Source organism: Oncorhynchus kisutch, linkage group LG30 (assembly GCF_002021735.2).
Source record: "Oncorhynchus kisutch isolate 150728-3 linkage group LG30, Okis_V2, whole genome shotgun sequence".
In the NCBI taxonomy this organism is placed as follows: domain Eukaryota; kingdom Metazoa; phylum Chordata; class Actinopteri; order Salmoniformes; family Salmonidae; genus Oncorhynchus; species Oncorhynchus kisutch.
In genome coordinates, this window is record NC_034203.2 from 24767986 (window position 1) to 24790114 (window position 22129).

The 22129-nt window shown below is 41.4% G+C and overlaps 4 protein-coding genes across 5 annotated transcripts in view; 3 read left to right on the top strand and 1 right to left on the bottom strand.

The window, feature by feature from the left end:
- Positions 1-9129: 9129 nt before the first annotated feature.
- Positions 9130-11084, top strand: LOC116358551 (calcium-binding tyrosine phosphorylation-regulated protein-like). The gene is made up of 3 exons (XM_031809695.1): positions 9130-9298; positions 9918-9971; positions 10162-11084. The coding sequence occupies exons 1-3, from the start codon at positions 9130-9132 to the stop codon at positions 11082-11084; spliced, it is 1146 nt and encodes a 381-aa protein (XP_031665555.1).
- Positions 11085-11193: 109 nt separating this feature from the next.
- On the top strand, positions 11194-16415 carry LOC116358552 (mucin-12-like). Its single transcript, XM_031809696.1, has 9 exons — positions 11194-11639; positions 11747-12439; positions 12571-13065; positions 13213-13614; positions 13762-14046; positions 14181-14822; positions 14993-15139; positions 15271-15741; positions 15883-16415. Exons 2-9 carry the CDS (start codon positions 11758-11760, stop codon positions 16413-16415), a joined length of 3657 nt encoding a protein of 1218 aa, XP_031665556.1. The 5' UTR covers positions 11194-11639; positions 11747-11757.
- Positions 16416-16487: 72 nt separating this feature from the next.
- On the top strand, positions 16488-19039 carry LOC116358554 (uncharacterized). The gene is made up of 2 exons (XM_031809704.1): positions 16488-16663; positions 18236-19039. Exons 1-2 carry the CDS (start codon positions 16615-16617, stop codon positions 18952-18954), a joined length of 768 nt encoding a protein of 255 aa, XP_031665564.1. The 5' UTR covers positions 16488-16614; the 3' UTR covers positions 18955-19039.
- Positions 19040-19304: 265 nt separating this feature from the next.
- LOC109875018 (oxysterol-binding protein-related protein 1-like) overlaps positions 19305-22129 on the bottom strand; it is a 48397-nt gene continuing 45572 nt past the window's right edge. For both annotated transcript variants that reach the window (XM_031810778.1, XM_020467143.2), the window contains one exon: positions 19305-20831. In XM_031810778.1, the coding sequence (XP_031666638.1) occupies positions 20729-20831 (103 nt within the window). In that variant the 3' untranslated portion in view covers positions 19305-20728. The remainder of the gene's footprint in view (positions 20832-22129) is intronic.

Genomic DNA, 22129 nt, shown 5'->3' on the forward strand with positions numbered 1-22129 from the left:
CATTTTCGAACGTTGCTATGGGCACAGCCAAACAACAGAAGTGATTTGACTTCTGCTTTACTTCCCTACAGCAGCGTACTGGTCGCAAGATTGCGAGAGTAAATTATTTGAATTATTTGAGTATAATTTTATATTTATGGAATTCAAGTTCACTAACGTTAGCTAGCTCTGTTGTGATAATAACTTTAGTTGTGTTGTGTCAGAGGTAAGCCAATAAATATAACTATAACTACACTGAACAAAAATATATATGCAACATGCAACAATTTAAAATAATTGACTGAGTTAGTTCATATAAGGAAATTGGTCAAATGAAATACACTGAACAAAAATATAAGCATACATTTAAAAAATTGGTCCCATGTTTCATGAGCTGAAATAAAAGATCTCCGAAATGTTCCATTGCACAAAAAGCGTATTTATCTCAAATTTTGTGCACACTTTTTACATCCTTGTGAGTGAACATTTCTTCTTTGCCAATATAATCCATCCACCTGACAGGTGTGGCATATCAAGAATCTGATTAAACAGCATGATCATTACACAGGTGCACCTTGTGCTGGAGACAATAAAAGGCCACGCAGTTTTGTCACACAACACAGTGCCACAGATGTCTCAAGTTTTGAGGGAGCTTGCAATTGGCATGCTGATTTCAGGAATGTCCACCAGAGCTGTTGCCAGATAATTTAATGTTAATTTCTCTAACATAAGCTGCCTCCAACGTCGTTTTAGAGAATTTGGCAGTACGTCCAACAGCCTCACAACCACCCCCATGTAACCACACCAGCCCAGGACCTCAACATTCGGCTTCTTCACTGAGACCAGCCACCAGGACAACTAATGGAACTGTGGGTTTGTCCAACCGAAGCATTTATTTCAATTGACTGATTTCCTTATATGAACTGTAATTCGGTAAAGTCTTTGAAATTGTTGCATGTTGAGTTTATATTTCTGTTCAGTGTAAATACTGTTTTAGGGATGTAGGCTAAATATGTACCTGTCAAAGTGCAAGAAAAAAAAGTGAACAGTTATGATTGGCAGATCCAGCCTGCACTCTGTGGTCCCTGGGCAGGCAAAGCTCCACTATTTATAATTAGGCCTAGGTCTACGGTTTTAGAGAATAAAATTATTATAGCCTATCTGTGCTACAACAACACAGTGCAATGAGGAATTTATTATTGTTATCAAGTGCGTACACAATTGTTGTCCATAGGCTGTAAACTGCAGTGATGTAGGCTAATTTTGAATAACCTCCCAAGTTACCTAGGTAAAATGTGTTTTATATTGGATAAAATCCACTGCTTTTATTTTTGGGGGAAATGTCTTCTTTTGTTTTGCTTTCAATCTTCAATAGATCTTACACTTTGACAATTATAAATCAAAAACAATGAAATGTACATTTTTTAAAAGCTGTGGATTTTTGTGCATCCTCTGGTGATTCAGAATATATAATTTTCATAATCATGGCACACTTTGTCTTAGAGCAATTGAAGATTGAAAGCAAAAATAATAATAAATACCAAAAATACAAACCAAATATATCCACCGAATATCCAATATATAACACATTTTACCTTGGTAGTCAAACTCCTCTTTTGTTTCATGCCGAAATAACTGCATGGCCTACAGCCTAGGCCTGATTATGCAACTATTTGGATCCATTTGTGTCTATTCTCGACAGTTTAGAAAGTCCAGAAAGGTACATTAGCAAGCCACTCATATGGTGTATTTTGTTAAGATATGCCTGCTACTATAGGGAAATATGGACTTCTCCTTTCCAACCCCCCGCGCGTTCTTAACGCTGTTGCCTATTTTACGTACCGAGGTAAAGTTGGTATTATATTCACACATTTGGACATTCAACAGACATTCAACAGACATTTGCCAAAAGCCATTTCAAAATTTTAAAATCCATAACTAATTCACTGTTTGTCACAGAATCATCAAACTAGTTATGATTTATTCTATAAATGATAGCATACTTTCACAACCTTTTGTTTTGAATAGAAATCCCAGTTTTGATTTGATCGAAATACATAAAATCTATTAAATGCCATTTAAAGCTATATAAAGCAATAACGTTTTCACTGATTATTACAGAATCATCAAACTAGGTATGATTTTTCTATAAATGTCTAGTATAGATTTACAATCTTTGCTTTGAGTAGAAATACATAAAGTAGAAATACATAAAATATCCAATATTGCATTTAAAGATGAAGAAATCAATAACTAATTTAGTGATTATCACAGAAAAAAAGGGAAAATATGCATTTATTTGCAACAAATAATTTAAAGTGCAATTTGTTCTATATGAAGTTAGACAATGTTCACATAAAGTTGTACAACGTTTACAATCTTAAATTGTATGCCAAATCAATGTTTGCATTTTTTTGTGCAACAGTTCAACATTTTAAAGTAGTTCCAAGGCACAACAGTCATTTATTTATACACCTCTAATTTAACAGCAAAGAGGTCTCTTCCAATCATTTTCTATTTTGGCTTTGTTGAAGTCCTTCTTTGTCATCCCCAGACAAGCTGAATGGTACCATCTCCTGAGGTAATAGATTAAACTGTTCAACACTTACAGCCAAATGTTTAATAGCCCGGGTATTCTCAGAACACATTCTGGAAAGTCAACAGATTCAGTGGTCACTTTATTAGGTACAACCCCATTTGCATCTGGAACAGCATGAATTCAAAACTGTTGATGAAACTGGGAAAGGAGATAGACTGTTTAAGTCCAGTTGGAGTTTATTACAGTCAATACAAGTTTTGTAACTTTTCTGAGTTACAAAAGTCCATCACAGACTGTGCTGTCATTTTGCACATTCTAAAGTTCAAACAAATACCTGAATACTTCTCTTCATGCTTTAGTGTCTAGCAAGCCAAGACCACGGGACTTGGTGTATGTAGGAGCAATTTATTTTCGTGAATAGGATGGAGAACCTAATAAAGTGGCAACTGAGTGTAGATATCACAAACAACTCCTTTTGAACAGTGCCTGTCTGTTATACGTTTGATCAATGGGCATAATGGTAAAACTGATCCCCAAGGTCCTCATAGGATCACTTGGATATATAGAGTTGAAGGTAAAGAAAACAAGATGAAACTAGGACATTAAAACACTGGCCAAATTCTTTCATCCACATCCATACACATAAAACATGTATTTGAATGTATAAATACCCTTCTAAGACCACTGTCTTTGGATGTTTTAAAAGGTTTGCAAATACTTCTTTCTGCAAGGAATGTGAATTGAAAGGGATATGATAATACCTATGTAGGTGATGTAGTTTATCCACTGGTATAGTGTGTGGTAGTTGCACACCTCCCTGCTGAATTATGTAGTGCTGATTTGGGCCAGTCATTTTTTTTTCATGATCTTTTGTGAAAAACCAAATTTGAACTTAGGCTTTGTGCTAGCAGTTTAAGAGAGAAAGAGAGCAAATAGCAAAGGGACAGCCTGGGTGAAGTCCTAGTTTTTAATGGTTAGTGCCAGTAGATTGCAGAGGGGTTCACATACAGTTCAGAGGTAAATCATAAGGTATACATTCAGCCCAAAAACAAAACATGTACCGTCCACTTCTTATATTAGTGCTCTTTTTTTTTATATCCACCCTCTGGTGTCTTTCATTACCCATGCTAATATATATACAGTATATACGTACACTACCATTCAAACATTTGGGGTCACTTAGAAATGTTATTTTTTGTCCATTTAAAATAACATCAAATTGACCAGAAATACATTGTAGACATTGTTACTGTTGTAAATGACAATTGTAGCTGGAAACGGCAGATTTATTGATGGAATATCTACATATGCGCACAGAGGCCCATTATCAGCAACCACCACTCCTGTGTTCCAATGGCACGTTGTGTTAGCTAATCCAAGTTTATCATTTTAAAAGGCTAATTGATCATTAGAAAACACTTTTGCAAGTATGTTAGCACAGCTGTAAACTGTTGTGCTGATTAAAGAAGCAATAAAACTGACCTTCTTTAGGCTAGTTGAGTATCTGGAGCATCAGCATTTGTGGGTTTGATTACAGGCTCAAAATGGCCAGAGACAAATAACTTTTTTTCTGAAACTCATCAGTCTATTCTTGTTCTGAAAAATTAAGAATATTCCATGTGAGAAATTGCCAAGAAACTGAAGATCTTGTACAACGCTATGTACAACTACCTTCACAGAACAGTGCAAACTGGCTCTAACCAGAATAGAAAGAGGAGTGGGAGGCCAACAAGTGCTCAGCATATGTGGGAACTCCTTCAAGACTGTTGAAAAGCATTCCTTATGAAGCTAGAGAGAATGCCAAGAGCGTGCAAAGTTGTCATTTGAAGAATAGAAAAATATGCAATATATTTAGATTTGTTCATCACTTTTTTGGTTACTACACGATTCCAGATGTAATATTTCATAGTGTTGATGTCTTCACTATTATTCTACAATGTAGAACATAGTAAAAATAAAGAAAAACCCTTGAATGAGTAGGTGTGTTCAAACTTGACCGGTACTGTGTATATATACATCTCACAAAAGTAGTGCACTGGGCCATTAATAGTCCTGTATTAGCGGAACATTGTAGCCATCTGCAGCGCGGGCAAAACTTTTTTTACAGACCCCCCCCCCCCCCCCCCCCTACGCTCTAGCACACAAGACGAAAGCCAGAGGGAATTTACGAATGCACCTATTATGTAAAATATGTTATTTTGATTGTTCTATCATACACTCTCGTCAACTCACAGGTGGACCGACACAGGAACATTCAGGCCAGACCGCCCAGACTGTCCGTAAATTAGACACTCCCGACACTCAGCAAATCAAAATCCCCAACTATCTCCTTGTGGAACGTTCATCCGGAACCTCGGACACAGCTTCTTCCCAAGAGAGAAAGCCAGCAGATCAAGATAGTTGTGTGGTCAGCAGGGGACGCTGTACTGGTTTCCTGTCCTTCTCTGTGCCAATTGACAGTTTCTGCGGAGCAGAGTGGGGCTGTCGACCGCAGTTCCTGCAGATCACAACCGACGATGGAGACGTAGTCTATTCCCCTGCGTTCATACAGGCTATCAACCCATGCAGACCTGGTGCAGATGAGGTCGCGGAGAGTACCGACACACGCCCGACAACTTCACCTGCCCACATGGAATGGTCTTTTAAAATCAGCATAAAAGGTAAAGAAGTGTAATGCTATGCTGTCCTCGTGCAAAAGAAGATCTACGTGAATACTATTTTGTTGAGTGCATTGATTACAGTATTATTGTCGTCATGGTAACTTTATTTATAATTTTTCTTCCAACACAGGACAGAGTGTGGGGGATGATGAAGTTAACCAAGAAAAGTGATAGATCAAATTTCAGTTTTTCCATCCACATTGAACTCTTGTAATAAATGCAATTCATCTGAAGACTTAACTTTTCTGTTTGTTTTTCAATGAATTGGGTGTATTTATTTGTAAACAGTAACATGACAACTTAAATTTGCATAAATTAAACATTTCCAGATTTGTTTCCCCTCTATTCAGTTGTGAAAATAACACTTTTCTCAAGTAGGCTTTTTTATGCTTTACATTTGCAAGTTTGACTGTAAAAGACTAAATAATTTTGTTATAAACCTAAATTACCAATCTAGGTTTAGATCATTTGTCAAAAAACAAAGTATTAATGATTGACAACCTTGGGAAAAAGCGGTGGTGTTATGGTACTTGAGGAGAAATCAGCACCAGGGACAGCGCCTATTTAGCTCGTAGAGTGATGTGCTAGGACGATTTTTTGGCAGCTGTCTAGTGACGATTTCTGCCAGTGCTTTTTGTTTTTCATCCGCCACTGAAACAAAATGTCTCAACGGTTCATAACTGATTTCATAAATGTAATTGATTGCCTGGCTATTTGATTAATTATTTAGTGGATTTATGATGTTTAAAAATATATATATATATTTGTTTATCCATAAGTTATAACTTTTGAGAACTTCAGAGCTTCTTGTCATATGAATTCTAATGTAGCCAAAGGCCATTCCATTCCAACCATTATGACTTAGTTACTTCAGAACATTGTTAGGTCCGCGATAGCAACGAAAATCGACAACTCAGACAACTCAAAATGAGCCGCTATGACCAATAACCTGTAAACTGATCCTACTCTCATAGATCGACAGACAAATTTACAATTTGCAAATTCAAGGTAAGTTTTCATCGATTGGTATATTTTGCTACAGAGCCATGATCAGTTGAATGAATCTGCCTCATGGGCGATCAATTGCTAGTCTGGGTACCACAGTACAAGTGTGTTTAGCTAGCTATCATTCCACTCATATGCTAAACTGTCATGATACGGAGTACAAGGAGTGTAATGTTAGCTAAACAGATTTGTACCCAGGCTAATCCGTTGCTACTTTAATGCGATGTTGCATTTACTTTGCGTTTCTTCTTGTTACAGTCTGCCACACACGGTCATGTCTAAACACGTCAAACCTCTCATCCCAAACGGCCTGATAACCATTCTGTCAGGCTTCAGTCGAGCATACCTAAGGAAGAGGCCAACTGATCTAGGACTATTTGCCATGTACTATTGTATGGAACTGCGGAAATACAGAGATGGTATATTAGCTCACCATGGTCCCACAAAGACAAAAATATGAGTGATTATGTAGTGTAGAGTGCATTTATTATGTGTTAAGCGTTCTGTAGAAATAAATCTGATCAAGATTTCATTTGGTTTTGTAATGCAGAAATACAGACCTGTTCACCAAACAAGCTGGTGAAAGAATTTCATAAACATAGAGGTAAGTCCAGAGATGATGCACCCTGTATTTCTATAGTCGATGTTGCAAACAAAACACATACTTTTGCAGTCACATTCCCAAACATTTCTCCCCCCAGCCAAGAGACTCTGTGACAATGCCTATGAAGAGGAACTGTTGAAGTATGGATACAAAGTGACCTCCAAGGAGGATGTGACTTTTAATGCCCTGGAGATCACCTCTCAGGACCTGCAAATACTAGGCAGTAGTGAGAGACAGATCAACAGACGGTACTCAACCACCACTAGCCCATGTGGAGAACAAGTGAACAATATTACAGCTCCATCCGCCATGGACCAGCAGGTGAACCAAACCCTGGGGGCTGCAGCCATGGAGCTAGGGGCACTGGTTGGCAACATTGTCCCCACAACATCATCAAGCCCTTTTCAACCAACCAACAATAACGCCAATACCCAACATGTGGCACAGTCATCCTCCCAGGCAGTAGCAGGTCTGGCATCCACTGAGAACAAGACTGGTGAAGGTATGTGTGCTCTAAGATTCTGAGGCCCAACTATGTATGGTAAAATCACATTTGCTTTGCACTAGGGATCTAATGTGTTCCTCTCCCTCCCCCTGTTTTCCCCACAGTTGCTTCACAAGTTAAACCTGGCTCAGCAGAGATATTGGCCAGCAGCAGGTGCGAGGCCAGTATTTCAGGACAGGCCTGTATTCCCCAGCATTACACACCCACCAGCCAGGAGGGGGGGTATGCCTGTGCCATGCCCACAGAGATACCCTGCTACCCCAGATTTCCCCAGAATTACCCGACATACCCTCCACCACCACCCTACCTCCCAGGCTTTCATCCTTATTATTTGGACCTCATGTCTGGCCAATATGTCCAGCCGTCCTGCAAATGCCAGCGATATGGCAGAGTGGTATATCGTCCCCCTGGTCAGCCAGTGCTGCCCCAGTGCCACCATGCCGCTCCACTGCCAGTGCCGCAGTGCACTCACCAGCACCTCAGCCCTTCTGCAAGCTGCATTCAAGTGGCTCCAACCATGGAGCCCTCCTGCCCCTATGGAGTGCAGAGCCCTTTCTCACGGTGCATCCCTGTGCCTGTCCTCTCCAACCACTTTGGCTCCCTTTACTACAGGCCCAAGCAGAGACCCAGGATGGCCACAGGTGTGCCTGGCTGCAGGAGCGAGTGCCTACCCACATCCAGACGTCTCAACTGCACTTCCTGCAACGTGAGTGACAGCTCTAGCTATGGGCCAGAGCCCGCCACCCAGGCCTCCTATCATGGTGGACATCGAGGACAGTGTGGGGGTGACGTCATCCATGGACCAGTCCCTGCAGGTGCACTAAGGTCCCTGTATGCCCCTGTGCCGTACCCCATTGGACTGCAGAGAAGGGATGCCCCGGCTCAGCGACCATGCAGCGCCCCGACTAGGAGGGTTGTTCCATTGACCACGCAGAACCAGAATAGCCCGTTCCCATCCTCATAAGGGACAGGTTTGGAACTAGATTTATTCTGTGAATGGATAGCTGCAATTTTTTTGATTGAATTGAATCTTATTAAGTCTTCAGTTTGATACAATTTTGCCTTGAATCTTTTGTTAATTGGTAGTATAATTAAACTAGTGGAAAGTTTTCGTCATGGACATATGAATTTGTAGACACAGAATATTGTTAATCAGAATAAAGATTTATCAGGTGACTAAACTGCTGTTATTTTTCTCTTTACAGAATGCCCAGACAGATTGAACGCAAAGTCCTACAACTTTATCATCGTTTTTTATGATCAATAAAGTATTTTGCAGATTCGTTTTTAATGATCATTATTGTAGAACTGAAAATAAGTGTTGTATGCTTAAAAGTGTCAGTGAGAACGACTGTGATTTATTATGCGTAATTACGTAACCATTTTCTACTGCTGATATGTCGTGGCATGTTGAATATTTAATTTAGCTGAAATTGATTATAATATTATTTAAATCTAGGCTGCACAAAATACGCAAATGTTGCATTTCTTTTCAATTTGTCCAATACATTTTTATGAGGTTAGTACCATTGTGACGTCACGCAGCCGCGGAATTTTATATCATGGATTTGAATCAATCCAATATTGTCGTCCTCGATGTGGCTCAAGAGGAGTTACACCTATCTGCAAAGGTATGTTTTCACTAATCTAAAAAATATGAATCCATTTCGAATAATCTGACTTGATATCTAGCTACCTAGAAAAAAGTCTTAACCAATTAAATTGGTTGCATCCATTTGATTGTACAGACAGTGTACACTAGGCTGAGCAGGATAGCCTGTCTGATTATCAGGTTAACAAACACTGCAGCTAAACCATCAACGATTTTTTTTTCCAGATGGCTTCCAGGAGTACGCCACACTTCAAGCCCCCGTTGACCATCATCATCCCATACGGGCTGAAGAGTTGGCTAGAATGTCTTTGCAGAGCCATATTCATTGAGGGACCAAGGCAGATACCGGAATTTATTGCCGCCTATTGCGTTGAGCTGCTGGAATTTAGAGAACGTGAGTGGTGTGGACTGATGTAGATGCAGTCATATACAGTGTTTGCAAAAACCCCAAAAGTAGTTGATGTTTACCAACACACAAATTATTTGATGTAGCTGAGCCGTTTTTTTAGTAGACCCTAATAACATTTAAAGCTAGAATCCTTAGTTGCACCATCATTTTTGGATTTATAAATTAATGATATATAGGTCTACCCATTGATTTTTGAAGACCATAAATGCCTCATGAGCTTAGTTAAGCTGTCATACCCCATCAGAACACCAAATATAAGCGTGTTTTACTCCAATGTTTGTACACAGTGTAAATGTGAACAAACACTGGATAGCCTCAAAACATGCTTAAAACTATCATTGTAATATCATGGATGGTCAGACCTTGCATCCATAGCCCTGTCTATGAATTTTTGAGAGTGGTTATATTTTTTTCCAGGACCATCCTTCAGCCTTTTAGCAAAACAGAGGCGGGGCAACCACTTTGTTATTGTTTCAACTGCGTATTCTAGCTACATTTTGAATTAATGTAGGCTAGGCCTATAGTCTCCAAGCTCATTCTAACATGTTAAAGGCTATCTCTTTAAAGTGGAACAGGCAATTAACTCTATTTTCTTTTGCTTCAGGCAATCCTTTGATGGATACCAAGGATGTTACACATCTGTACCAGGAGATACGGGGTAAGGAATATTCAGCAATCATAGTGCGCAATGTTACCTTTGCATTATCATTGCACATTCATTGCATTTAACAATTTCATTAAAACCCCATATTTAAAATCAACCTGCATATAAAATGCTTTCAAATAAATACAGTTGAATGTTTCACAGACATGGCTCACAATTTACGGAATTATTATTCTTTCAATAGAGGCAAATTACGTCAAAGACTGGATAGTATGCCCAGTGCCACAAGCTGCCATAGACTGCTGCCTGACTGAGGAGACCCTGTCAGTCAGCCAGAGGACCAATCCAAGGTCGTTCAAGGTCCCCTCCAGCAAGCCCATGGGTGAGCCAGATAAGCAGGTTCAGACTCTGAGCAGTCTCCCTGGAGAAACTCACCATAGAACCCACCCTGGAGATGGACCTCAGTCCAGCCCAACCGACCTTGGAGGTCAACCCAGCCCAGATGTGGAAGAGGAGGCCCAGGCCCGGCCAGGCTCTGCTGTGCAGTCAGTCATGTTCCAGAGAGCTCCATCATTGGACAGTCTACTCGAGGCCAACCACTCTCAAGTCTTGATCAGCGCTCCAACCGATGACGTCATCGTCGCCCACTCTGCGAACCTTCAGGAGACCATTGTCTTCCGAAGCAACAGTCGTCCATATTCAGATGTATCTCCCCGAGGTAGTTTGACTAGGATTCCTTCGGTTGGTGAGGTTGTTAAGATCGGGGTGAATGACACAACCGAGGTGATGTCTGATGTGGTGGTGTTCCACCAAGTGCCCTCAGTGGAGAACCTGCCCTGCACGCCGTCTGCCTTGAGTAATACCTCTTTAGCTGTTGAGGAAACAGTGGATCAGTTGATGAGAAGCAGAGAATTCTTACTGGAGAATGTGGTGTCTGGCTCGCCGTCCATTAAGTTGGTGGCTTCAGCTGCAGCTTTGCAGCAGGCAAACACAGAGAAAGTATCCTCCTCAGAGATAGTGGGAGTCGGCGCAGCACGGAGAGTGTCCTCAGTCAGGATACCCAGTAGAGAGGAGAGTGTGGGGAGAACAACAGAGACACCAAAGAGATACACATCTCCACAAATATCTCTTCTGTCAGGTATAATATTAATCTATACTAAAAAATGAATTGACAGTTTGGTACAAACTTTTTAGGGACAATGTATTACAAGATGTATAGTAAAGCTTAAATCCTTTGCAATTGCATTCTCTCTATCCTCACAGCTTATTCTGCTGAATATCTGAAGGCTACATACAAGCCATCCACCCCCAGCCTTGCCAGGGTTTCCTCTGCACCTTGTGGTGAGAGAGAGGCAGCAGCAACTATTTCACCTAAATCCAGTCTGGCCAGGGTTTCCTCTGTCTCTACTGGTGAGAGAGCAGCAGAACCAGCCTGCAAAGAAGTCTTCTCTAATGTGGAAGAGACTTACACATTACCATCAACAGAGGACCTACTGGTGTCTTCAACTGCTTCAGTTGGTAGAATTTCACCAGAGGTGTCTGCAATATTTTCCAAAAGTGTTTTATCAGGAAGAGCTTTCTCTGAACCAGAAATAGTTGGTGCAGCACACAGAGGGTCCTTAGTCAGGATAACCAGCAGACAGGAGGGTGTGGGGAGAACACCAGATACTCTGGGAGATGTGCATCTCTCTGGTGTATCTCCAGAAGCATATTTTGTGTCAGGTAACGAACATGTCTATATCACAGTTCTGAAAAAGGAAAAAAACAAAATGCATTATAGATGTTCTGTATTCTCTGTTGATTTGAAAAGTAATGTCTGTGTTTTATAGACTCTCCAGTGATGTTTGAAGAAGAGGACTGTTGTGTAATCACCACTCACTCTGCTTCAGTGAAGAAATCAGTCAAATTGGCCCACTCAGAAAATATCTCTCCTACTACTTCACCCAGCATAGACCTGGCCTGGGAGGAGCTTCTGCAGACTTCAGCATCCGACGTGGATAAAGTAGCCCTCAAGGCTTTCGAGATTGTGAACCAAAAATTACAATGCTTAGGGATAGAAATATCTGAATTGGCCTCATCCAACCCTGTGGTTGTGTCTCAGTCTCTTAACACTCTCTCTTATAAGGATCTCTCTCACTCGCTTTCAGCTGTGGAGGAATTCTCTACTGCCTCAGCAAGACGCTCAGAAGGTGACATCTCTGAAAGAGCTCCCTCTGAAACAGCAGTAGAGGGAGAAGCAATCTCTGTTAGGGAGATTACACCAGCAGTGTCTGCAAGGTGTTCTGCCAGTAATGTATCAGAAAGAGTTCCCTTTGTAAAAGTAGTTTTGGGAGCAGCAGTACCATCATTGGAGGAGCTATCAGAGTCACCAACTGCACTTGCCTTTGTGGGTGAGGCTTCACCAACAGTGTCTGCCAATGATGTATTAGAAAGAGCTCCCTCTGAAACTGCAGGAGTGGGAGCAGAGCTACTAGAGAGACACACAACTCCAAAAGTACCTCCACAAACATCATTTGTGTCAGGTATGCTTCACTTCTTATCTAAAGGTTTACTTACTGTGTACAGTACAAGCACATGCTACTTGATGATATTGATGTAAAAGGAACAGTACCCTACTTTATTTAGGTTTGTTTTATTGTGTCTCTCTCCACAGATTATTCTGATGGATTGATGAATGCTACAAACTTGTCGCCTCAATCCAGCCTGGCCAGGATTCCCTCTGGATATATCAGTGAAGGTGTGTCACCAGCAGTGTCTGCAATATGTCCTGCTAGTGACTTGCCAGAAAGAGCTTCCTCTGAAACAGCAGTAATGGACTCAGCGCCCAGAGTGATCCACTCTACACCATCAATGGATGAGCTACTGGTTTTACCAACTTCTGTTGATGGGTTTTCACCAGCAGTGTCTGCAAGATCTTCAAGAGGTACTTTGTCAAAAAGAGCTCCCTCAGAAACAGCAGTGGAGGGGGTAAGATATTCTGAAAGTGGTTTATCAGGGAGCGCTTTCTCTGAAACAGAACTAGTTGATGCAGCACAAAGTGTGTCCTCAGTCAGGATACCCAGTAGAGAGGAGAGTGTGGGGATAACAGCAGAGACACCAGAGAGACACACATCTCCCAGAGTTTCTCCACAGACATTTTCAGAGTCAGGTACAGTATTCATCCAACTCTGCGATATACTACTAATAAGGTCCATGTCACTAATTTGGGTAAAATGTTTAAGAAACTGTCAGGATAGCATCACAACATACAAAAAAAACAGTATTTCTTCAACTCATGCTGACGTTGCTCCAACAGCTACAGGCTTGTCATCTAAGCCAGAGCCCCCTCTGAGTGATTCTCTAACAGAGTCAGGATCTTTGGAAGTCATCTTTAATATGGAGGAGACTTATACAACACCATCTATGGGGGAGATTGTTCCACCAACTCCTGCTGGGGATGGCATTTCTGCCTCTACTGGTGAAAGAGCAGCAGAATCAGCTTCTAGAGAACTGTTGTATATGGGTGAGACATATAAACCACCATCAATGGCAGACCTACCAGGGTCTCCAGCTGCTGTTGGAGGCATTTCACCAGCAGTGTCTGATAGATGTTCACAAAGTGACATGGCAGAAAAAGCTCCCTCAGAAACAGCAGTAGGCAGTCACACATCTTCCAGAGTACCTCCTAAAGTTCCTCCACAAACATCCTGGAGCTTAGGTACAGTTTTCAAATATCTTGAATGAAATATAAGGTTGGTTGTCATGTTAGTAGTCTGGGTGAAATTAATTTTAGAATACCACAGCATACTCATATAATGTAATCTGGACTGTCTTTTCAAAACCCATGTTGATATTACTCCAACAGCTACAGGCTTGGCATCTAAGTCCAGTTTGGCCAGGGTTCCCTCTGTGTCTCTCAGTGATGGTGCAAAAGTACCAGCTCAGATAGACAAAGCACTGTCAATGGAGGAGCTACTGGCGTCTCCATTGTACTCTCAGTGGGCAATGTCACCAGCCGGTTCTGAAAGAGTGTCCTCAGTCAGGATACCCAGTAGAGAGGAGAGTGTGGGGAGAACAGCAGAGACACCAGAGAGACACACATCTCCTGGAGCTTCTCCAAGAGTTTCTCCACAAACCTCTCTTGTATCAGGTACAATTGTCATCCATACACTAAAGAATGCTCCAATAATAAGCTACAAATACAGCATTTCTTAGGTAAAAGGAGCTAAACTTGTAAGACATAATGTATACACTACATGCCTGATTTTGTATCTGCATCCACAGCTCATGTTGTTAAATCTCTGTCTGGTACAGACATTTCTCAACAATCCAGTCTGCCTAGGATTCCCTCTGCACCATCAATAGACAGATACACATCTCCCAGAGTTTCTCAAAGAGTTTCTCCACAATCCAGTCTGGCCAGGATTCCCTCTGCACCATCAATGGAGGAGCTACTGTTGTCTCCCTCTGCTTCTGTTGGTAGAGTTTCTACAGCAGTTTCAAGACAATCTTTAAGAAGTAGTTTGTCAGAAACAGCTCCTTCTGAAACAGTCATAGGGTATTCTGAAAGTATTTTATCAGGAAGAGCTCTCTCTAAAACAGAACTAGTCGATGCAGCACAGAGAGTGTCCCCAGTCACGATACCCAGTAGAGAGGAGAGTTTGGGGAGAACACCAGAGACATGCACATCTCCCAGAGTTTCTCCTAGAATTTCTCCCAGAGATTCTCCACAATCCAGTCTGGCCAGGATTCAATCTGCACCATCAATGGAGGAGCCACTGGTGTCTCAATCTGCTGCTGTTGGCAGAGTATCTCCAGCCAGGAGTGGAGTTTCTCTAGTAATGTCTCTCGGAATTTCTGCAGCTAATGTGGTTGGGCCAGTGTGTTTCAAAGATGTGTCACAGATTATGCCGACTAAAACACCAGGTAAATATTCCATTAGGGTACAGGAATTCAGCTTTAATAATTTAATACATGTTACATTGTGCCAATGTCTTGATTTATTGTGTTAAATCAATTTCTATATATTCATTTTTTTTCAATATATGTAAAATTAAAAGTTTCAACTTTGATGTTGCATTATATTGTCATTTTAGAGAATCAGGGTTCGGCCTCCTCCGTCAGGATACCCAGTAGAGAGCAGAGTGTGGGGAGAACAGCAGAGACACCAGAGAGACACACATCTCCCAGAGTATCACCAAGAGCTTCTCCAAGAGTTTTTCCACAAACCTCTCATACATCGGGTACAATTGTCATCCATATTTCTGAGGAATGCTCTACTAATAAGCTACTAATAAGACATTTTGAGGAATTTTAAGGCATTGTAAGGCAACATTTTTACAGTATGTGCCTACTTTTGTATCTGCATCCACAGCTCACGTTGGTGAATCTCTGTCTGGTACAGACATTTCTCCACAATCCAGTTTGCCTAGGATTCCCTCTGAAACATCAATAGACAGACACACATTTCCCAAAGTTTCTCAAAGAGTTTCTTCACAATCCAGTCCCGCCAGGCATCCCTCTGCACCGTCAATGGAGGAGCTACTGTTGTCTCCATCTGCTTCTGTTGGTATAATTTCACCAGTCGTTTCAAGAACATCTTCAGAAACAGCTCCTTCTGAAACAGTCATACAATATTTTGAAAGTGATTTATCAGGAAGAGCTTTCTCTGAAACAGAACTAGTTGATGCTGCACAGAGAGTGTCCTCAGTCAGGATACCCAGTAGAGAGGAGAGTGTGGGGAGAACACCAGAGAAACCAGAGAGACACACATCTCCCAGAGTTTCTCCTATAACTTCTGCAAGAGTTTCTCCAAGATTTTCTCCACAAACATCTCTTCTATCAGGTACAATTTGTAGAATTGTCTACAAATTGTTTGGCTGAAATGTTTACAGTATGTGACAAATGTATGCACGCATGACTGTAAGTCTCTTTGGATAAAAGCGTCTGCTAAATGACATTTTATTATGTGTATCTTCATCCACAGCTCAAGTTGGTGAATCTCTGTCTGGTACAGACATTGCACCACAATCCAGTCTGCCCGGGATTCCATCTACAGCGTCAATAGAGGAGCTACTGATGTGTCTAACTGCTTCTGTTGAAAGAATTTCACCTGCAGTTTCAAGATCTTCAAGAAGTAGTTTGTTAAAAAGTGCTTCCTCTGAAAAGGCAACAATTAAAACAGTACACAGAGAAGAGAGTGTGGAGAGAACAGCAGAAACAACAGAGAGTCACACAACTCAACACGTGTCTTTCACAGCTCCTTTGGCAACATCTAAGACAAGAGTCCTTTCTGATGTGGCAGTTTTGTACAGACCATCCATTGCTGAAGGCCTTTGTCTTGAGGTCTTGGACATGGAGTCTGACCAGGTGAAAACACCAATGAGTGCCATAGCTCCCTCTCACACTGAAGCAATGGAAACAGCTCAGGATACAGTCAGGATACCCAGTAGAAAGGAGAGTGCAAGAAGAGCAGCAGAAACACAAACATATTTTGCATCAGGCAAGTATCAAGATTAATACATTACTGAAATATTAGCAATGAAAACAAAAATATTTTCTGAAGATTTCTCTTCCCAATCTCATAGGATTATTGGACAACAGTACACAAGTTTCAGGAACTTCAGTCCGCCTTCATGAAGAGGTGACTGCCCACCCTACCGAAGTGCAGCAGGGGACCCTGCAACTTGGAGTTTCTCTAGGAGTTTCTCTAGCCAATATGGTTGGGCCTCAAAACACACAGTCACAGAGTGTACAGACTGGACCAGGTACATTTTCCCTCAGAATTCAACTTTAATAATTGTTTTGAAGACATTTAGGTTTTTCCCCTCCACTGCCAAGGTATTCACACCCCTCAACATTTTCCACATTTTGTTGTGTTACAGCTTTGTTTGTAACTGGCCTACACACAATACCCCATAATGTCAAAGTTGAATTATGTTTTTACACATTTTCACAAATTAATGAATAATGAAAAGATAAAATGTCTTAAGTCAGTAAGTATTCATCCCCTTTGTTATGTCAAGCCTAAATAAGCTCAGGAGTAAAAATGTGCTTAACAAGTCATATAATAAGTTGCATGGACTGTGTGCAATAATAGTGTTTAACATGATTTGACATGATCTGAATGACTACCTCATCACTGTACCCCACACATACAATTATCTGTAAGACCCTCAGTCGAGCAGTGAATTTCAAACACAGATTCAAGCACAAAGACCAAGGAGGCTTTCCAACACCTTGCAAAGAAGGGAACCTATTGGTAGAGGGGTAAAAAAAACAAAGCAGACATTAAATATCACTTTGAGCATGGTGAGGTTATTAATTACACTTTGGATAGTGTATCGACACATACAGGCGTTCTTCCTACTCCATTGCCGGAGAGGAAGTAAACAGTTACTGAGTTTAATGGTTGTGATAGGAGAAAACTGAGGATTAATCAACAACATTGTAGTTACTCCACATTACTAACCTAAATGACAGTGAAAAGAAGGAAACTTGTCCAGAATACAAATATTCCAAAACATGCATCCTGTTTGCAATAACGCACTAAAGTAAAACTGCAAAAAATTGGCTAAGAAATTAACTTTATGTCCTCAATACAAAGCATTATGTTTGGGGCAAATCAACACATCACTGAGTGTCACTCTTCATATTTTCAAGCATGGTGGCTGCATCATGTTATGGGTATGCTTGTCATCGGAAAGGACTAGGGACTTTTTTTTAGGATAAAAAGAAATGGAATAGAGCTAACCTAGAGGAAAACCTGATTCTTCTTTCCAACAGACACTGGGAGACAATTTAATTTTTCAGCAGGACAGTAACCTAAAAGACAAGGCCAACTATACACTGGAGTTACTTACCAATATGACATTGAATGTTCCTGAGTGTCCTAGTTACAGTTTTGACTTAAATCATCTTGAAAATCTATGGCAAGACTTGAAAATGCCTGTCTAGCAATGATCAACAACCAACTTGACACAGAGCTTGAAGAATCATTTTTTTAAATGTGCAAATATTGTACAATCCAGGTGTGCAAAGCTCTTAGAGACATACCCAGAAAGACTCACAAATGTAATTGCTGCCAAAAGTGATTGTAACATATATTTCTGTATTTGATTTTCAATACATTTGCAAAAATGTCTGAAAACATGTTTTCACTTTGTCATTATGTGGTATTGTGTGTAGATGGGTGAGAAAAAAAAAATATTTAATCCATTTTGAATTCAGGTTGTAACACAAAAAAATAGAATAAATCAAGGGGTATTAATACTTTCTGAATTCTTTGTATGTGTGGATTTTGACATTTTGAACTTTGTTGCATTCTATTGTCATTTTAGATTATCATGGCCCGCCCTCACATAGAGTTCCTATTGGAGCAGGACGTGTCACTCCTGATGCTCAGCCTGCCTTCGAGGATTTTACCAATCAGGTCTGGACACTATACCACTTGGACAATGAGACGGAGGAGGGCACACTGTCCACTAACACTATCTCCCAGCCTCCGTTCAATGGAAGTGCTTTCATTCGCAACTTTGGGTCTGGACATGTGTTACTGGCAGAGAGGTCCCCTTCCCCTCAGCAGTCTGACCCCCAGTCCTGGTGTGGCCGACCCAGACAACAGCCCCAGCCACCACCGTTCCCAATGTACCCAAGAAGGGCCTTCACACCCAGGTCACAGAGCTCAACCCGCCGCCCTCCACCCCAGCATCCGACTATCCTCAACCTGGAGATCAGCATCCCCAACTACTTCCTGTTCCTCGATGGCAACCAGGTGTCTCTGAGCCAGAGCGCTCGTAGTGTTCCGGCCTCAATGTTTTCCAGGTCGAGATCTGCTGTGGTCAGGACGGACGACCCCCCGGGGTACCTGTCCTTCTCCATTCCAATGGAGATGGTGAGCGGAGGTTCCGGTCAGGCCCAGTTCCTGCAGGTCATCAGTGATGAAGGAAACACTGTTTACTCCCCCGCTCTCATACACATTGTCACCTCTGAACCCACAGAGAAAGAGGACCAGGAAGAATCCGGGAGGTGGCCAACTAGTGCCCCATTTAATTGGTAGGGGACTGTTGTCTAGTATCAATAAACATGTGTGCATATCATTTAAAACGTTCTCCCTCTTCATTAAATAAACACATGTTTTAAGTGAGACTTTAGGCTAGTTGCTAAGCTGAAAAAGTAAGGAAATTCACAAGCTCAACAAGGCCTAACTTCAACCATCCCCCCTGGGCACAGATATCAATTCAACATCTATTCCATGTTGGTCAATGAACTGACGTGGAAACAACGTTGATTCAACCAGTGTGTGCCCGGAGGAATGTTAGTATTATGCGGGGAATTCAATCCACAATTTACGTAATGCTTCAGGGAAATACAGATAGGGTGGTGGAAATAAGAGAAACAGGACACAAACAAAGGTAACATGAAGCTTTTATTTAGCAACAATAGAAACAATCTTGATTCTGTAATGTGCTAAACACAAAGTGAGAGTAGCCTCTAGCTAAAACTGCATTCACAGGGTGTGCTAGGTCCATTCTACTGTGCTGATAATCAAACCTAAACTACCGCTTTACCGAGGTTACAACAGCAGCTATTCACAACCAAGGAGAGGAATGTTATGCAGTGGATGAGTGAGTTGAACCAGTGGCTGTGTGTATCCCAAATTGCGCCCTTTTCCCCAATAGGGCTCAGGTCAAAAGTAGTGCGCTATGTAGGAAATAGTTTGCCATTTGGGACATAGGCTTACTGTGTGTCTGTGGGTGTAGTGCAGCTAATGCTTGCATAGTCAACATTGTGCTTGTACTGTATTTGCATTCAGTGTGTTAGGGGTAGTTAAAACAGTTACATGTACCTCTCAGATTTACATTTTTACTTTAGAGGAAACAATTGCACACGTAAAAATATATTCATATAGATCCAAGTGGTCAAACTAAGTTCTCAAGTGTTATGGAAGCAAGAGCCATAATTCTAAGTACAGTACAGCTATTCCCCTCTATTCATAGTATCCTAAATTCCTCAAGTACTACATTGTATTACAGCTCAGAAGAATAGAAGAGCTCTATCAAATAATATGTACAGACATTTATGTCCTCAGCCATAGTTGCTGAGGTCCGAGCAGCTGTGATACAGTGTGTTATAATGACAGTTTAGTTTGTTAGCATATAGCAAGGACTGCAGGAACTTGGAACAAGTCTATTTCACACACTATTTGAAAGCTCTATTTTCCTTAAATTGATACTGCAGCTACACACATTTGTAAGTAACAGAACTGAGCACAACACATTCAAATGGACATAATTCTCACAAGCGTTTTGGTGAGAGATACTAGAGACACATCAAGAGGTGTGTCACATTCAATCCACTCCATTCAAAACACTCCCATTGTTAAAATGACTGGTAGGTTACACCCTATAGTTTTATAATAATTCTATACACACTGGTCGATGACCATCGCTTATTGACTCATGAGGGCTTCACAATTGTGCTTTGAGTGAGACATAGGAGATATGTTTAGGGACTAATGAATGGTTGTTGACTTTACGGTCATTCAATTCCCAGCATCATCCTTACCCATGCAAAGGACTATAGCAGGTTCAGAGCAGGCTTTGAAATGATTAAAGCCAGAACTCTCCCTTGACCTTGCCTATGTTGACATCATCTATATCATAACACATTTTTCCTGACCGCATGACCTGACTAGGATTAACTTTCTCCCCCTTCAATGAACCCTCTGAGAAAAATGCCAAAGCTCCAGTGTCAGAATATAAAAAATTGCAGAGAGAGTTAAGACGAGGTGTGTACAGATAGAGATGTGTGTGTGGTGTGTGTCCTGTAGGTCAGTATATATCAGGCAGCAGGGAGTAGTTCCGGTCCCAGTAGCTGTTGGAGTAGAGCCAGTCCTGAGCTTTGTTGTGGGGGTTAGTGCCCTGGTGGAACCACCTATATGGGAGCAACAAGAGGAACCAAGTCAGAGAAACTACAACAGAGTGTCCAGGCACAGACATGAGTGTCCAGGCACAGACATGAGTGTCCAGGCACAGACATGAGTGTCCAGGCACAGGCATGAGTGTCCAGGCACATGCATGAGTGTTTTACATGATGATTGTTATAAATACAAACCCACACCAACAAACTTCGTAATATGCAGTAGTCAACTCCTGATGGTGGGATTTAAACCAAATCAAATCGTATTTGTCACATGCGCCGAATACAATAGACCTTACCGTGAAACACTTACTTACAAGTCCTTAACCAACAATGCAGTTCAAGAAATAGAGTTAAGATAATATTTCCTAAATAAACAAAAGTAAAAAAAAAAAGAAAATGACATAATAATAATGAGGCTATATACAGGGCGTACCGGTACCGTGTCAATGTGCAGGGATACAGGTTAGCCAAGGAAATTTGTAAAGTGACTATGCATAGATAATAAACAGCGAGTAGCAGCAGTGTAAAAACAATGGAGGTTGGGGGTCAATGTAAATTGTCTGGGTGGCCATTTGATTAATTGTTCAGCCGTCCTATGGCTTGGGGGTAAAATCTGTGAAGGAGCCTTTTGTTCCTAGACTTGGCACTCCGGTAACGCTTGCAGTGCGGTAGCAGAGAGAGAACAGTCTATGACTGGGGTGACTGTAGTCTTTGAAAATGTTTTGGGCCTTCCTCATACCACCTAGTATATAGGTCCTGGATGTCAGGAAGCTTTGCCCCAATGATGTACTGGGCTGTACACACTTCCCTCTGTTGCGCCTTACGGTAAGATGCCGAGCAGTTGTTATACCAGGTGGTGATGCAACCGGTCAGGATGCTCTCGATGGTGCAGCTGTAGAACTTCTTGAGGATCTGGGTACCATTGCCCCATCTTTTCATCAGTCTCCTGAGGGGGAAAAGGTGTTATCGTGCCCTTTTCACAACTGTCTTGGTGTGTTTGGACCAACCATGATAGTTCGTTGGTGATATGGACACCAAGGGACTTGAAACTCTCAACCCACTCCACTTCAGCCCCTTCGATTTTAATGGGGGCCTTTTCGGCTTTCCTTTTCCTATAGTCCACGATCAGCTCTGTTGTCTTCCTCAATATTGAATGAGAGGTTGTTGTCCTGGCACCACACTGCCAGGTGTCTGACCTCCTCCCTATAGGCTGTCTCATCATTGTCTGTGATCAGGCCTACCACTGTTGTGTTGTCAGAAAACTTAATGATGGTGTTGGAGTCGTGCTTGGCCACCCAGTCGTGGATGAA